The 18,057-nt window shown below is 40.9% G+C and overlaps 1 protein-coding gene across 2 annotated transcripts in view; it reads right to left on the reverse strand.

Moving 5' to 3' along the window:
- Positions 1 to 1,568: 1,568 nt before the first annotated feature.
- LOC139205369 (mannosyl-oligosaccharide 1,2-alpha-mannosidase IA) overlaps positions 1,569 to 18,057 on the reverse strand; it is a 168,571-nt gene continuing 152,082 nt past the window's right edge. Inside the window, exons 6-12 of one of the 2 annotated variants that reach the window (XM_070835561.1) lie at positions 14,442 to 14,565; positions 14,129 to 14,222; positions 12,343 to 12,458; positions 10,240 to 10,459; positions 6,109 to 6,281; positions 4,882 to 4,997; positions 1,569 to 3,111 (exon numbers count right to left, since the gene is read on the reverse strand). In XM_070835561.1, coding sequence (XP_070691662.1) covers positions 2,970 to 3,111; positions 4,882 to 4,997; positions 6,109 to 6,281; positions 10,240 to 10,459; positions 12,343 to 12,458; positions 14,129 to 14,222; positions 14,442 to 14,565 — 985 coding nt within the window. In that variant the 3' untranslated portion in view covers positions 1,569 to 2,969. Of the gene's footprint in view, positions 3,112 to 4,881; positions 4,998 to 6,108; positions 6,282 to 10,239; positions 10,460 to 12,342; positions 12,459 to 14,128; positions 14,223 to 14,441; positions 14,569 to 18,057 lie in introns of both variants that reach the window. The other variant, XM_070835560.1, reaches the window with a different exon arrangement.

Here is an 18,057-nt window from a genome sequence, read left to right on the forward strand (position 1 = left end):
CATTTGACAGCTAGCAGGTGAAAGCAGCTGAAGTGTCAGATAAAGTGTGCAGAATTAACAGTTGACATGTCAGCTGATGTGTGAGTTCTTTGAAATGTTAACTCGTGACCTCTCACTTGTTGCAGTAAAAGTTGACAGTGAGTTAAGGAGTTGAAGTGTCAGCTGAGGCACTGACGGGGTTTAAGGTGTCAGATGAAATGTAGGCACTGGAAGCAGTTGAAGTGTTTCTGATGTGTAAGGTCTCATTTTAAAGAGTTTGAAAAGAAAAAGCAGTTGACATGTAAAAGGTGAAGCATTAAGTAATATTTTGTCTGTAATTCTTGTCTACAGTAACTCTGTCATCAACAGTATTCTGTAATTAATGCCAATCAGTCACATTTTCATATTGCATTGATCTAATTGGAGCCAGTAGAAAGGTCAAGTGAAGAGGAGACCCATCACACTGCACTGCACTGCACTTTAAAATCACACATACTGCTTTCTTCTCTTTTCTTTGGCTGGCTTGACAACGATGTTTTGTTGTTTCTCCCTTTGTCCCAGACCACTGGACAGTTGAAAATGTTTTGAAACGGACTAATATGTGAACCAGAACTCCATGACGTGCCGCGGTCGGGCCAGCTGGAGGACGACTGTGGCACAGAGATAGTGATGGCTCCTCCCTCTTCGTTACACATCGATGCAAAGTCTCACCAAGCCAGACAGCTGCCCCGACATTTCTGTTTCTGCCGCCCTGCTCGGCTTGTCTGGGACTCAGGGAGCAGCAAAGGAAAAAAAATGAGAGGGGAGGGGATTATATGCAGTGTTAGTCCTTCACTATCAGTCTCAGGTGCAATCAAATGCACAGCGATCCTCCCATTTCTGTCCCCAGGCGAGATCAGACAAGCTCACATGTAAGAATTGTGCCCTTCACTTTTGCCCTTCTGTCATCAGCATGCCTGAGCTGAAGGGAGGAACAGTGCTGCGGCGTAGCAGAGTGCTGCGGGCCTCGGCTTAGATTACATTTACACTGCACCGTGTTTAAACTCACATCTTTGAACCGGCTCCTTTTTAACGTGTCACTAGATCTGTGACATTTAAGGACCATTTTTAAAATTACTATCAAATGTCAATCATGTGAAAAATGCCTGCTGATTGTATTTAGAGCAAATGAAAAATCACTTCAAGCTATCACACTGAAATTAAGATTCAAATGACATCAGGTAGAGCTGACTCACTTGGGGAGGATGGTATTAAATCGTGCTTTGTTGGCCTGACACCGTGAAAGAGGCGCAATGGCTGAACCCCACAGTCATTTTCTGGTCGTGATTGCTGGAACTTTCCACAACCCTGAGACATCCCCCTTCAATTAAATCTGTAATAAACTTCCTGGAAGCAAATACCAAAACAAATGTAGGCAGCAAATGAGTCAAGTTTCTTCACCCCTTTGTCAAGTCACTGCAGGTTTCTGTAGCAACGTGCTGAACAAATCAAATAATTAAAACCTAGTGGAAAACCAGAAAGTACGACTTTTTTAGACTTTGCAAATAAGGAAACAAACAGGGCCAATAAAAACCACACAACAACTGTGATTGTTTTAAATGTACAAAGTTGCACAGGTCTTTTTATCAGTATTTGAAAAATATTCAACAACCAAAGTTAAATCAAACAGTAAGAATAAGAACAATAATTAATATCAGCAATAACTAGACTTATAATCAGAACTTTTTAGTTTTTTTTTTTACTGAAACACCTGAGGGAAGCAAATCAAAAGAGAATTCAGAAATAAAATAACCACTGAAGTTAAAAAAAAAAAGAGAAAAGATCACAAAATAAAGTCAGACAGGCTCATACAGGGGTCTCTCACTTCATCTGTATGTACAGCACATTCGCTCCACGACTGTACAGGACAGCAGTGATGAAAAGAACAGTGATGAAAACCAATACTCGTCTCCGTGGTCTGTAGTCGCCTCGACAGCCTTTCAGTGTTGGCAGCCGTACGGACTCACGTGTAAAGGCAGGGTGAAGCAGAGAAACTACAACAGAAACAGGAAAACCCATTTGGAGCTGGCTAGCAGATGCCTTCTTTTCTCTTTATGCGTGCATTACAGCCACAGAACTGACAGCACTCCATTTGTTACTTTGATTTGAAAGGCTGAGAGGACTGAGAAAGCACTGTCCTGTTCACAAAGTAACCCAAGCATACGGTGGAAACACAACAGTTTTTTAATAAATGGTCCCTGGATGCATAAGACACTGCCACTTTCCTGACACCTCCTAACTTGGAAAAAAAAAATAGTCATTCAAGCTTGTTTCAGTAAGAAACATGACATCAACATTAGTTTGGAGGTGGATTCGAGAATCACATTTCATGTTTGTCTGTACATTAATCAATATTCATTACAATTCAGTTCTTTATAGTAAATTTTACTTCCTGTCAAATCTCACCAAAAACACATTACTGGAAAAGAGGGAACTAGAAATGCAAAGAAACCTTTGGTCAAAGAGTGTACGCACAAAAGGAAACAAAATGCAATGACGAGCTAGAAGGAAATCATTCATCACTTAAGATTAACGAAACAACGAAATCAAAGAGCAAAACTCAAGTGGTTTTCTATACGTTTCTCTCTCTTTCTGACAATATGGCCCATAGTTCAACCCTCCTCCCATACATTTGGGTCTGCAAGTTATACTGGTTTCCTCACAGAGGAAAGAAGGAAAGAAAAAGGTGCTCTTTTCATGAAAGTCATGTTTGTCTTGATTGTCCACAAAAAAGAAGTGCCAGCAGGAAGTAAACCCGGCGAAAGGATATACAATCACAGCGTAAAACGACAACATCCTTTACTGGAAAGGAATTGAGAGTCCATAACACGCTCCTGAAAAGACTCTGAACCTGCATTGAGTTGGTGTTTGCAATATTTGCGTGACTGTGTGTGTGTATGTGTGCACATTTACTGTGCAAACGTGTCTGTAAGTGTCTCCGCCGGTCAGTCTTATTCGGACACTGTCTTTTCCTGTGTTGTTTCGTCCTGCAGGCAGCTCTTGCGGATGATGGGCAGAGGGTGGGCTTCTGTGTTGAAGACCCAGTCCTCCAGCGGGAGAAGGTCGTCGTCAGAGAAGAGCAGGTACAGGTACCTGAGCACACAGGAACAACATCCATTTCATGTCATCAAAAATAACCCCACTTTCCTTCTGCTTTCTGTTCGACACACTCAGAGCAATTAGGCATCTTTTAAATTACGCGTCTTCACCGTCTTGCTGAGAGTTGAATGTCAGTAAGATAAATATGAGGCTTCAGCCATCAGACCTTTAGCTAAGCTCGTCATAAAGACAGCTAGCAGTCACAGGCAGAGACGTCCCCAGCCGATCGGGGCATATTTTAGTCCCCCTCACTGGCTAAAACATCGCTGTCTGCAGGTGTCTGTATTCAGCCAAGGATGCTTTGTGAAGGAAGCAGCTCGCTCTGTAACACCACTGTACAACTGTGATCGGAGAGAGTGTTTGTGTGGTTTCAACAACTCCAACAGAGCGAGACGACGTCTCTCTAGTGAACTGTGTTACTTCGTTTTCAGGAGTCACATTCTCCAGTTAAACTTTGATTGATATGCCAATGATTTAATCTTTTCAACTTCATAGATTTCATTTATCGGTGTGCCAAATCGGTGTGGATCATTGGACTGGACAGTTATTTAACCAACAAGTCTGATTGGACTCTGCATGGGCAGATAGTCAGGACTCTGGTTGGAATTTGGGCCAAAAAAACAAGTAAACCTACCAGCGTCTCTAAAGCTAAATTATATATATGTTATATTTCATCTTTTTGATCTGTGCAAAACCAGCTGTTTCTTGTTCTGGCGCATTGACAACAGGACACCAGAAAGTCACTGCAAGCTGTCAGAGAACCAGTCCTGCCACAACTTGTAACTGTATACGTACCGCTTTGGTTTTTTGTAAGAAAAATTCTAATGAGATAAAAGTGTGTTAATAAGCCTTTGAGCTTTAGAAATGCTGGTAGTCAGATTTAGTTGCTTTCGCTCAGGGTCAGGTCAGCTGTTTCCTCTTGTTTCCAGTGTCTATGATAAGATAACTCCTGGCTGTAGCTTCATATTTAGGATTTACACATGAGAGCAACACTGATCCTCACATCTAATTCTTGCCAAGAAAGAGAACAGGCCTACAGTTTCTATCTGTTACCAGATTATGGTCAGCTTTCTGCAGTAACATTATTCATGACTGTAATGTATGAAAGGCACCAGATTTGTCTGACATTTACAAAGGAAACTATGTGTTTGAGAGCTGTTTTTAACAACTGACAGGTTTTTGTGCCACAGATGCAGGAGGGAGGTCTGAAAATACTGGACAGGGTTTGTGTTGGAGTTTTTGATGTACTCTTTAAATGTGGCCAATGCTAAGAAACTGTTCACCACGAGTGCCATGCAAGAATGCTTTGCAAACCCAGTATTACTAAATTATTCACAAGCTAGTTTCTTTTTTTTTTTTTTTTTTTGTCGTGATTAGTCATTTCAATTTTTAAAGTGGATGCACATCAGTGATAGTGTAACACTGGGTGAGGCAGCAGCACAGTCCGATGTTCAAAGTTGTCTACTGCCCGCTGACCTGAATGATTCCTGACGCCCGCGTCTTCACAAAAAAAGGCCTCTCGCCATCTACTAGCTGTGATACGACGCGGCACCCTGAATGGTTTGTGTTGCTTACTGACCCAAGAGAAGGGGAAGGAAAACTGAGGCGTCTGACTGCACAACATCTATTCACCATCCGTGTTTCTTTTACAGAGGATTTCTGTATCTGCTAGGCACTGTCATTTCTATACCTATGATTTTTTATGCATGCAGATTGTAAAATGCCTTTTGCCAGGGGCGTATGTGGAGAACACAAAGGACTTACTTGAGTGTCTCTGAGAGGAAGAAGCTCTGCTGCATGTTATCGTGGCTCACTGTCATGGTGTAAACGTCACGGATCCCAGAGAAGCCAGACTCCACTCTGCAGTGCTGCTCCAGCGCCTGACAGGAGACGCACAGACCACATTTAAGGTGTGCATGTATCTCGAAAAACAGTTTTCTGGACAAAGCAAAGACCACTTAGTGCTGTTTCTTCTAACAGAGCGGCCTTATGGTTGTGCACCACGACGGGACCACATACTAGGAAACCACAGGGCCTGTGAGTAAAAGACTATCACCTGTTCCTCTGATATAGTTTGGGACATGGAGGAATTCCTTCACTCAATGGCACTGTGTCCATGTACACCTCAGGAAAGAGTCAGTGATGGAGCACGTCAAGCCCTTCAGCTGGCTGAACAATTGAAGCCCAAGCAATGCTAAATCTGACAAGGCCTAATGGAGAGTGGCTGAGCTAGCCAAGCGGATTAGCACATTATTACCCCTGCTACAAAGGCCTGGCTTATACGTGCTAATTAACAAAGACCCCGACGTGTTAATGCTTGATGTTCATGAAGAGAAGCGTTGTGCACTGCTTTCAACCTTTGTGTCTGATAATTAAAGGCCCGTCAAACTCGTCAGCCAGATCTCTCCACTTCTGTGCGCACTAAATTAATGCTAAATCTATCATGCCAGCCCTCTGCAGTTTACTACAGCTAATGTCCTGTCTAATAATGGTGCTCCTACACAACCTCCACCTCCTGCTAGTGGGACTGCTTGATCTACATGCTAATGTATAGTGCCACACAATGTCAAAGAAGCTGGTTGAAGGTAATTGAGGGTGTTATAGGGCTTGACATAATAGGGGAGCACAATTTATAAAATCAGAGTCCAAGCCACTTCCAGGAGGGAAGTATAGGATACAAAATTACACTGTACTGTATCACCCACTGAAATATACCATGAAATTATTCTTCGTACCACACGGACCTGATGTGAAACAATATTTTTAGTGATTGCTATATTGTAAAAAGGTGTTTTACAGTGTCATTTAAAGTAGAAGTAGTAGTATAATATTTCAGGACTACACACGACAGGTAGCTCATTGATTGGCCCTGTATTATCAGCACTACCTGGGTCCCTGTGGGGAAATCAAAATCGGGTGACAGACAGCACGTCATGCTACACTTTGGAAGGTTAGTACAATAACTAGTAACACTGTATTGGTGTAACTGACCTCGACAGCCTCCCAACCCCACTCTCTGTACTTGGGGTCGTGGGTCAGTCTCCACATGTACATGTAGCTCTCGATGACCTCTGGTCTCAGGATGTAGTATCTGTCACTCAGCCTGGTTGCCGTGGCTTCAGCTCCGCCGTCAAATCTGAAGGCCTCAGGTCCCAGTTTGGTGGCTGATGGAGACAAAAATACAGACGAAACATAAAGTAAGATGAAAATCATCATAATCATCTTAAGATGAACATTTTTATTTTGGCGTGTAGACATGAGCATTTCACATCTGCAATCCATTTCTAAATCTAAAATCCTTCAAAGCACAATGACTGTTTGACTCTTTTGTACACAGGCCATTCAATTACCGCTTAAAAAAGGGCCTGAGGCAAGTTAAACAATGAAGACCTCCCAGCTCTCCAGATGGTCTGCAGTCTTCTCTTTTTCTGTCTCTCTCCTTATTCTTCTCCTTACTTCCATTATATTTCGCCCACAATTCAAGACTGCATGACAAAGAGATTTTATTCTCGATACAGCACAAAGGTATCTATTCTTGCCGGGGTCACAGGACACAGACAGTATTATTAGCATGCAAGACGATTCTGAACTTTCCTTTCTACCTATTGTGCTTGATTTGCTTAGACTATTTTTCCCCCACTGGCTTATCGTCTGTGATTTTAGCCAACCTTTATGTAGCCGCTTGGAAAATTGGACCGTGTTGGAAGGAAGCAGGTTCTTTGAGGTCACTGAGGGTTTGTAAGTAGCTGAATCCGATTGGACCAGACAATCATCTTGAAATAAGAAAAGTCAGTATGACAGACAGCATGGCAGCTAGTCCATTATAGTGTGAGTGAGTGAGTGAGTGAGTGAGCATGTGCTAGCAAGACAAGGAGAAACTGTATAGCATTTACTGTTAGACACAAAGCCGCAGACTTTACTCTACACGTATATGGTGGTATATTGACTGGAGGGGAATTGAGAGAAACAGGTGGCCACCAGTTAGCGTATAGTGGCTAAATAATTCAGCCGGAAGGCAACAGAGAAACCATTAAGACAGGAAGATAGAGCAGCTGGGGTCAGTGGCTTCAAGTAAATTTAATTTATGTAGCCTAAATTCACAACTTTGCCTCAGACGAGGGGGACCAGAGTAGGGGTCCCTCTTCACAGATGGACAGACGTACGATCGATATATAGCATATTTAAACAGAGCAGACAGACGCAGCAGCAGCAAAAGTACAACATAGAGCCTCAAATGCATAAAGAACCAAACCTTTATTTGAAATGGTCCTATTTCAGAGACAGATACTTTGATTTCTAAAATCCTCTGTGTTGTAAGTACATGTCTTTATATTTCAGTAAATATCCCTGTTTTTCAGATCTGCTCCCATTTAAATTTGCCATCGATACTGTTTGCACATCCTCCAAACGTCCTCCATGTTTAAAGGTGCCTGTGGAGTTTTCTTCAGTGCATTCAGTGTTACTCTCTCACTAAAACACGTGGTGTGTGAACCCTTGTGGTTGAACAAATGTGATGAATGAATATCGTACGTCATAAAACATTTTCAAAGCCGATTTTTTAAAATCCTGCGCCGTTTACATCTATGTTTACTCTTCTTCTTCTTCTTCGTCTCTTCCTTTGTTGGCATATTGCTGCTGATCACCTGTAGACAATCAAAAAAAAGTGCTACTAGTGGTCTAAAACTCCGCAGTGTACCTTTAAGGATTGTTTATATATTGTTTATTCCTCCACAGCACCGACACAGCCTGCACAAAAACACAACCATGCCGCTGCTCTTCAGCTGAAACACTTTTCATTACATTTATCTGATTCCTAAACCACCTCTGGGTTCTTTCCACACTCTGTTTTCTGCTTCCTGGCTGCCTGCTTTAAACGTAATAATTTCTCTGGGCTGTTGATGCTTGTGATTGGAATGCTAACGCTAATTCAACGGAGAATATCAGTAACCCACAGCACAGACTGCACAATCGATTCTTCCTCAAGTTCATTAGATAAACAGGCTTTGTTTTACTCGCTTTGGGAATCCGATAGCAATCTTTTATGCCATAATATATTTGGTTCTCAACCAGTTATCTTCTTTACCAACCCGTGGTTATTAACAATAATTACTCATAAGTCTCCATCCCACCCAGTTCACAGAGGTGGAGGAAATTAGATACAAAATGTGAATAATGAGGCCTTGGAAACCTTCAGACAGCCGGTTGAATGTTGAAATGCACATTTCAAGTAACTGACCTCTGTGAGCTTTCCACAGGTCTGGCTTAGCAAGAGAATACTGAAAACCACAGAAGCTTTTCATCACTGCACATTATGTCTTAGCTTCATCAGCGGTGTGACTCCAGGGCCATCACTTTAAAAAAGAAATTTAGTTTGAATGTAACTCATGTAGCCCATCCTAAAAGATGCAGTGACTTTTTTCACACTGCATGTCCTCCCTTATTTATTCTCCTAGTTTATTTCTATGAGAAATGGTGTTTTTGCTGCTGGTTGATCGCACCATGTTGGATTCACCCAGACTAAATGACTGTGACTAGCCAGCTATTATAAAGCCACATCTTTATGGAAACAACCCTGCCAATGTTTTTATCCCTGTTCCATCTTTTTGCCTCAGCATACCAGTTCATTTCTCCAAGCAAACTTCAGTCTTACTGTATTGATTACTGATCAAATATTTATTTTTTCCTATACGCGCCGTCAGTCTCTCTCAAGTTGCTCTATTCTACAACAGCTCATATGTCTCAATAGTAGAAATGCACAAAGCTAAGCATTAAAAGTCTATTACCACTCTTTCTCTAAAACCAATAACCTTATCCTCTTCCTGCTGCCTCCCATGAGATCCCCATTTTCCAGCATCGGTCTGTTGCTGTGAAGATGGCAGAGATCCAGAGGAGCAGCAGAGGGAGAGTCTTCATGGTATCAGTATTTAAGACGCAGCCACTTTACACTCATGCAAGAGCAAATCTCACACTCTCTCTCTTTCCTTCAAACAGCTAATCCAAGAGCTGCCAAGCACCATCCATTCCCTTTAATGAGTGAAGAGAAACCTGGTGGATGACTATGAAAGAGAGAGCCAGAGAATCCTTTTGGGCCCGCAGATCAAAAGTATTCCAAGCGTATCAAGGAACCTGTTATGTGATGAGTCACATTAGCTTACTGGAGAAGCGAAGGCGAATGAACACTTGAGGATGAAAACGTACAGCCCACCCAATGGTGGAGGGGGGCAAAAAGAAGCTTGAAATTAGCAGAGGAGATTATTGTCAGGGCCAAGACAGATGCCAGCGAAGAAAAGAGATCAAACAAGGGTCTTTCCAAAAAATGTGGGCAGGCTTGTTGCTGGCAACTATTCCTCTGTTTTTTCATCCTCCCTTTCTTTCTTGCATTTTCCTCCAGGGTACATCCTCAGACTGTGAGTGCAACCATATCAAAACTCTTCAGCTAGCCCTCATTTATAGATTGGAACCACAGTAAATTTGCCCGTGGACTCTGTTTTTATCACAATATTTACTCGTCCATACTTTACCTCCAGGTCTCCTTTTTTCATTCTTTCTCCTGAATTACAACAAAGTGTGATTATCTGTATCAAACACACTCAGAGGCACCTTCATGTCTGCTGCCTACAGCTGTGAGATCTTACAAAATAAATGAGAAGTTTAATTCTTAGATGCAGGCCTGTCGTCTCTCTATTGAGGTGAAGCCACCGAGAACGATTTGCCTTTTGAGGAAAGGCAAATAAAATCGCCTGACGCCCCTTTAATTTACAATATTGCTAGACTCCTAGCAATAGATTCTTCATTTCCTTACTCTGACTGCCACCTTTCATAACAAGACGGATATAATGTATCACAACAATGATGCTCCACAAAATTTCACAGCTTTTTTTTAGAGGAGCCAGTTTGTGCTGTGTTGAAAAATATAGAATTTTTTGGATCTAAAGAGCCTGAGCACCAAATAAAGATGAATTGAATTATGAATTTAGAGTTTGGATGGTAGCAAGCAAGACTACAACAGGTTTCATCAGCTATCATTCACAACTTAACCAATAAGGAGCCTGAAACATTGTGCAGCCTCTCAAAACGAGCAGTCTCTGCGATCTCTTCAGCGTCCCTGATGTGTCCGCTCACCTGAGCGAGTGTAGCTCTCGTGGCATGTGTGTGTGATCTCAGCGGCCAGGTCCAGGTAGTGCTGCCTCTTCTCCAGCGCTCCATCGTCAGCCCCGATGCCGATCATGCCCCCAGAGAAACAGGCCAGGTGGCCCATCTTGTGATCCAGGATCCCTCCCCTCCACTCGGCCATGTAGGTGAGACCACCGGGGGATTTCTGTACCAGGTTGGCTTCGATCGCCTGCAACAACACAGGCAGTCAGGAATATTTAAACCTGATATACTCTATGTACTGTTCATTGTCAACAACATTTGGTTTGTGGAGTGGGACGTTTTAATTCCAATTAACTAAATAAGTGAGACAACCAGTTGTGCGGTATGCTCTTTTTCCCCCCTTTAAGTCCCTATTACCTCCAGTGTATACTGTATGAGAAATCTTTCATGCTAAATAAGGTTTCATAAAAAAGCAACCTGCTGTAAATGAGCACAAAAAAAGTATGCTTATAAATACCGTGTTCTCAGGAAAAAAACATTTTTCTTGAGGGCTGAGACTGATGATTTTCCCACTAATTAGCTGTTGTTAGCAGTAATCATGACACAGTATAATTGGAAAATGTTCTCTCATTCAACACTGTTTTAATTAGTAATCTACTTTTATTTGAATTAAAGATAATGAGTTGTGCTGCGCCTTTACATTAGATCGCTGTATCAACATACAGTATAGAGCTAAATCTGATAGTGTGGGGGTCCCTGGCCATTTAAATACCAAGTCACACGGGAGAAGGAGATCCTGTAATTTGTAGTTATGCCTCTGGCTCTGATGAGAACTCAGGAACTCTTAATGGCAATCCTAAGTTATTGTCTGTGATGTTGTAATTGCAGCTGGAGGGAACATGCTTTACTCCGGCATTATCTCCGTTAAAGAGGACAACAGACAGCTTCGGATGCATTTTAATGCATGTGTCTACTGTGTACAGAAATTTTTCTGCAGATGGTGAGAGTGCTCCTATTTTACATTACAGTATATAAATACACCCGTCAGCTGCCATCTAATCACATTACGCAGTACCAGGAATCTTTCCGTTTCCATATTATCTCCCTGCCTTTCCCTTACGACCACTCAAGTGAGAACATCTGTCACAAAAATACTCCCCCTGTATAAAGTCATAGTACACTGCTTTGAATAAAAGCATCCAATACATCTGTGCACCCCCTCCTGGTAAGACCCACTGAATTTAAATAGGAGAGAGAAACATCAATGCCTTAAAGCCCTGGTTTTCCATTACTTTTATTTTGTAGTAGTGTATAGCCACGTTCAATCATGTAAAGCCCACTGCAGTCAGAGATAGAATGTGTGTATTTCTTTCCATTTTTTTATGGAGCAAAAGGAGATAGAAAAAAGCTTGTAAAACCACAATAGTAATCAGGCTAGCACAAAGTCTTTGCACCCATGCGATGTCAGATTCTATAAAACAGGCAGAAGAATTCGCTCTCTAATTATGTCAAATGATGAAACTGATGAGAAATTTTTAGAGAACTCCGCGTGAGAAAAGGGGAAGACTGTCGCTGATCAAGCCTCCCTCAGTCACACTCATGACGGTCATTAATTAAGGCTTCAGCTGTAAAATACTTCCAAAGAAACCCCCCCCCCCCCCGATCTCTAATAGTGAGGACAGACAACGCTCTTCTATTCTTCCTTGTTATCATTTCTTTTTTTAACTCAGCGCTCCCTCTTGTCTGTGCCAAATATAACTGGAGCTTCGTGGCTCTTTCCATAAAAGTGCCATCATGCCTGAATAAAGCCATGAGGAAAATTTACATGTCTGAATGACAAAGAGCGATCATTACAACAGACGCATGAAGCCAGAAATGTATGAAAAAGGTTTAAGATGCTGCATCCTTCACTCACCCTTCAACTATCACCTACAACTTTAAGCAGTGTACCTGCTGTCCTCTCCTTGTTTTGTGTTTGCCTTTTCTTTCTCTTGGGTGTGAATTACTTTGTATACTTTGTTTGATCAAAGGCTTATGCAAATGGGTGTAATTATTATCATTTTATCTAACAAAGCTACGCCTGAGCGGACCCATCGCTCTGTGTGAAATGCAAGATTAAAAATTCCATACCTCCAGCGCGCTGTAGTACATTTTCTTGGCGTCCTCATCCGTCTTATCTGACATCAGAAATGACTTGATCAGATACTCGTAGAAACTATCACCAAGGCCACCGATGGAAACATGATCTAAAAGGGGGAACAGGAGGCGAACAGGATTGTATGAATTTATCCAGCAGGGTCACACAGCTGCCTTTATTCAGGCTATCAGCAGATCTTCAGAAGTCCTGAAAAGCATTGACCTTAGTCTCTAGTCTTCAATGTTTTTTCTTGCCAACTGAGGGAGTTTGGTTGGGTATGAAATAGTTTTATATCAAATGTCACGCTGCTGGGAGACGTTACACACTGAATTAAATGTAAGTTTTTCTTCAATAGTGGATTGTGCTTGTTCAATCATTTCTCATTAGTCATTAGGAAGTTCATTAATTCATAGTGTACAAGACCTGAATTTAGCAAAAACTAACACAAACCTAATTGAATTAACCATTTTTCACTGATGAATGCACCAATCCATCCATGTTATGCGGCCCGGTCACACTCGTTTAATGAATTTTATCATTAGGAAACCATTGTTGTAGATGTACTGAAAAAAATATGATTTAATAGTAAATCATATTTTGTCCCTTCTGGTTTTCCATCAAACTTTCCTACCTGACAATAGGATGGTGAAAGAGGTTTCAAGCTACATTCTATGTGGTGCAAAAAACCTGTTATTCCATTGAAAAATGTTTCAACGTTTGTGTTTTATGGTAGAACATCCAAAATATGCAACTCCATTATGACTGTATTGTCTAAATTTTAGTTTAATTCGTGATGTGAGCGGTTGTATACTGTGAACTCACACTGTGTCTTTTCACTGATGGTAGAAAATAGTTTTTTGAGAGTAAACCTAAATTGTGTAACACTCTTCAAGCTTATGAGTGGAAATTGAAACAAGTGGCTGCTGATTTTGCTCCTGTTCGCTCAAAGTCCACATTCAGATTCATAAAGATGAATGTGATATTGCAGTGGAGGCGTGCATGAGTCTAAATCTATCCACTCGTGCTCATTGCACGCACATACACACACACACACACACACACCTTTACCGACTCCCCCGCAAGGTTATCACAGCGCTGCCATGTTTGTCCTTGACACTGACAGATGAGGGAGAGCTGTGAAGCCCAGATTTCTTTTTCCTTTGTGGTAATGAATATATACAGTTTTGTTTCAATACATGCTCACCTACAACAATTAGCTCCTGTAATCATACAGATTACAACCTTTTTAGTCCCAGCCTCAGCTTACCCCATGATTTTTTTCCACTTCCTTTCAGGTAAATCGGAAAGATCCAATTTCCTGAAGTAATTGAATTCATTAGCATTTTAATAACCCAGAGAAATGGGAGTCATATAGCCATTGCTATGAGCCCGATATTAAAAATGAAAGGAGGTAGAAGGATGGATGGATGACACATATGAGCAGCTAAAAGAGCTTTGACACGTGAGGTGACTCAAGGTCTGTCAGTGATGTGAAAGCCACAGAAAAGAGTTAGAAATGGGGAAAGTTGAGATGTGAAATGACATTCAATTAACTCAGTCTTGTACAGTTATCTTGACCAACCTTGGGATAACACAATTATTGTATTACTTGGGTAAAAGAAATGACCTTCTCAGGGCATCTCAGTGAATGAAATGTCATCAAGGTTACATTTAAACCTTATGCTTTTTTCTAATAATGTATGAGAGCCATCGGTTGTTGTTAAACATGTTTCTCTAGAAGACAGACAGATGTTGAACCAGTGTGAACACAGTACTTACGTTGTACCCAGTTGCCGCTGACTGGACTCAGGAAGTTGGGGTACAGGCCGTGGGGTTTTTCAATCTTGTTTAGTAGTTTTCTGATGTTCATCACCTGCAAACAAAGACACCAGCGTACAGAAGAATATCATCGGCATACTGCATTGCCATAGTTTCACTCATTCAACTTGTGCTGTGTCAACGTTTCAAGGCTGGAGAGCATCTTGCAGTGGTACTTGATCAGAAATCCATGGTCATTACCAATCCTAGACATATTTAAAAATTCATTAAAAACTACTGAATTGTGCATCGACATGTGATTTGTGTTTTGCACCTTCTCTGTATAGATGGGATTGTTGGAGAGCTCCGAAAGATGGACGAATTCGAGGTGAAGGGTCCCGAACTCAGCCAGGATGCTGCTCCCGGCTGAGGCCCAACCCCAACTCCAACTGGTGCCACTGCAACAGAGACAACATCCAGACAAGTAGACTACGCATCATGGCTGTAAACACAAGCAATTTAGAAGATTACTGTACATGCAGTCAATTGCAAAGGTGGCAGAGCATTGCTTACATAGACTGGAGAGGATAACAGGTTTTATTACTGTATCTCTAGTGTTTGAGTTCATGCCAACACCATTTACAAATAAGCACAAGTATATTAATTTCCAATGTGGTCAGTGATGATGGTCAACAAGCTTGTTAGTCAAGACCACAGCTTAACTTCTGTTATTATTTTTATGTCTCCTTGTTTTCAACTATAATGAGGTAGTTCTTTCTTTCCAGTGTAGAACGCACAATCACAGCCACTATTGTTTTATTACTGACAAGTGCAACACAGTTACTTCCTGACAGTCAACTATGTTAACTCACTAAAACTATCAAGTGTCAGTGTTCTATGTAGATTCAACAAATTGATCACAACAATATCAAGTTGAAAATAGACAGTCCACTGGGCTGTTGTTGTAGAGTTGTAGACCAGAGGATAATAGTAGCTTAAGTCTGACATGAAAATAACTAAAGTAGATGAGAGTTTTGTTCAGTTGTTTCCAAAAATAAAGTAAAACCTAAAATAAAAGTACCAGTGCTATATTAACACAGCATGTAGATCTAAAGTAGTCAACAAAGCAAAATATTCTGAATTTCATCCTTTTTCAATGTGAAGTTCTAGTAAGTTAAAGGTTTTACAGCCAATTTCAGCTTCATCTGAGCCTCCTGTATCAGCAGCATTATTACTTGTAAACTCCAGTCAACTAGTGAAACAGTTCTTTTAGGTCTTTTACAGCCTCTTTTAAGAAGCTACAGTGAACATCACATTCAGAACATGCAGCAGCTGAGTGTCTGGTGGACCTTCTGGCCTTCTGTACTCAGACTCTGCTTAATGCATCATAACAGACTTCTCTTATTTTTTATTCCCTTTTCACACAGAAATCAATAACCATCTACTTTGTGTCGCAAGAGATCCATAGTGCAATGCCAGCGGTGTAACGGTACATGTACAGTACAGGCCAAAAGTTTGGACACACCTTCTGATTCCAAGAGTGTGCAAAGCAGTAATCAGAGCAAAGGGTGGCTACTTTGAAGAAACTAGAATATAAGACATGTTTTCAGTTATTTCACACTTTTTTGTTAAGTACATAATTCCACATGTGTTCATTCATAGTTTTGATGCCTTCAGTGAGAATCTACAATGTAAATAGTCATGAAAATAAAGAAAACGCATTGAATGAGAAGGTGTGTCCAAACTTTTGGCCTGTACTGTATTTGCACTGAAATTTTCGGTTTGGGTCTTTCAGATTTAAACTTTGAGTTTCAAAATATGACTTTAAGAAATGGTGTTCGTTGAGCCAATGACAATAATCTCGGCCACTATGCACGTATGTACGCCCTAGAGAGAATCAGCCCAGTCTCACAGTTGTGGCGAGCACAGATAAATTGGAGCTAAAAGATCCTCCAGAACCATTAAAGTCTCCTGTTTGTGGAAAAGCCCATTTAGGACAGCATCGTCTGTATGTGATAACTATATATGTGTATACTATATATATATATATATATATATATAAAAAAAAACTATGTATGTGATATGTGATATAACTCGTACAATGAATAAACAGAGCTGAGTGCAAACCCAAACCCCCTCTGGCATTTAAGCAGCCTCTCGCTAACAATTCAGACCAGGGCCAAAGCAAAAACAAACGCCATCTTTACAGCTTCAGATATGCGACCACACACACTGTTGTTGAGAGCACAGGCTTTAGACACATGTCAAAAGTAATCGATCCCCATTATGGAGTTCCCTCTCGTGCACATTTCAGGCCGCAAATCACACCAGCCCTTTATTAACAGACACAAGCTACAGTTGTCCACAACTACAGTACAGTTTAAGTAGAGTTCATTTTCTAACTGCTGAACCTTATTGGATATTTATTCTATTTGAGAGAATATTTATTTTGATTTACTTTTGAATACATTTTATTGACACTCAGTTTGTTTAGTAAACCACTGTTACAAGAAGAAGCCATTTTATGTTTTGTGTTTCTTTTCTCCCCATTGCACAGACGACATACTGAATCATTATTTTCTGTGTTACATCTCTACTGCTAATCTATTTGGATATTCAGCTATTGTCATTTGTGGTTTTCAGACTTGGATGCATATCATTCTCCTGAACTCACTCCTCCTTGACTATATGAAACATCAGAGTTCAAACAATTGATTCATCAACTAACATTTAACAGAAAATTAATCAACAGCAACGATTTTGATGATTGACTAATCATTTAAAACATTTTTAAGCAGAAATGCCAAGCCTTCACTGGGTCCCACTTCTAAAATGCGAGGATCTGGTACTTTTCTTTGTGTTATATGATAACTAAAAGAATCAAATGTTGGTTTATGATACAGTCAGTATGAATACACTGCCTTAGGCTGTGGCTGTCCAATTAAGGAGTGTTCAGAAAGAGGGCGAAAAGAGCAGCATGCAGTTTGACGAGATGAGGAAAATAATGTACAGCATGTTAACAGATTCTAGTTGGACCCCCAAACACAAGTATGACTCTGAAAATGAGCAGAATATGTATTTTAAAAGTTACAGAGAAACTATGAACATCAAGGTCAGACACACATGGGAGCCCTCAGCTTTACTTCCTCATGTCAGTGCCAGTCACCTCTGCAAATCTAATTTTTAGTAAATGTGTGGTCTGACGGTGCTCATCCATGATTACTTGAGGTAGATTGTAGAAAAATACATATCCTCTAATAGATGCTGGAGAGGATCAGACGCAATAATGAATTGAACTGAATTTGTAAGAAGGAAAGAAGATGGAAGGAGAGACAAATGTGGGTGAAGGCTAGTGTGTGAGGGCAGAGAGGAATCAAAGAGTTTGCCACTCCAATGAATGCAGCCATTAAAAGTTAGGGGGCTACATCATTAGTAGCTCTGGCTTGAGTCACATCTGATTCCTCCTTTGAGAAGAATCAATCTAAGAATCAAAGTGGAGGTGCAGGGCTGCGTGTGTTTGTTTGGAGAGGGGGTGGGGGGGGGGTTGGGGTTGGTATCCACATCACTGCTGCAACAGCACAGGCACTCATGCATTAATCTTTTCACCAGGTTTAACAAACACAGCCTCACACTCATCCACCGCTGTCGGAAATATAATCAGGTGTAGAAAATGATGAAAAAAGCAAAAATCAATATCTCAAGTCGTGAATAATATGTTGGGGAAATTGGCTTTTTTCTGCATTTAAGCACAACAGCTAAAATGATTCTGATCTTTGATGTTGGCCAGAGACACACACATCAATCAAACCATGTGACCTTTCAATATGTGATTAAAAATCTGGTTTTGTTCTATGAATGTTGATACAATCTAAAGTTATATGTCATTGAGGTTTTAAGTTACCATTTTCGGCACTTTGAGGGTGTTTTAGCTACAGGAAACATCATTCTGA

Source organism: Pempheris klunzingeri, chromosome 8 (genome assembly GCF_042242105.1).
Source record: "Pempheris klunzingeri isolate RE-2024b chromosome 8, fPemKlu1.hap1, whole genome shotgun sequence".
Taxonomy (NCBI): Eukaryota; Metazoa; Chordata; class Actinopteri; order Acropomatiformes; family Pempheridae; genus Pempheris; species Pempheris klunzingeri.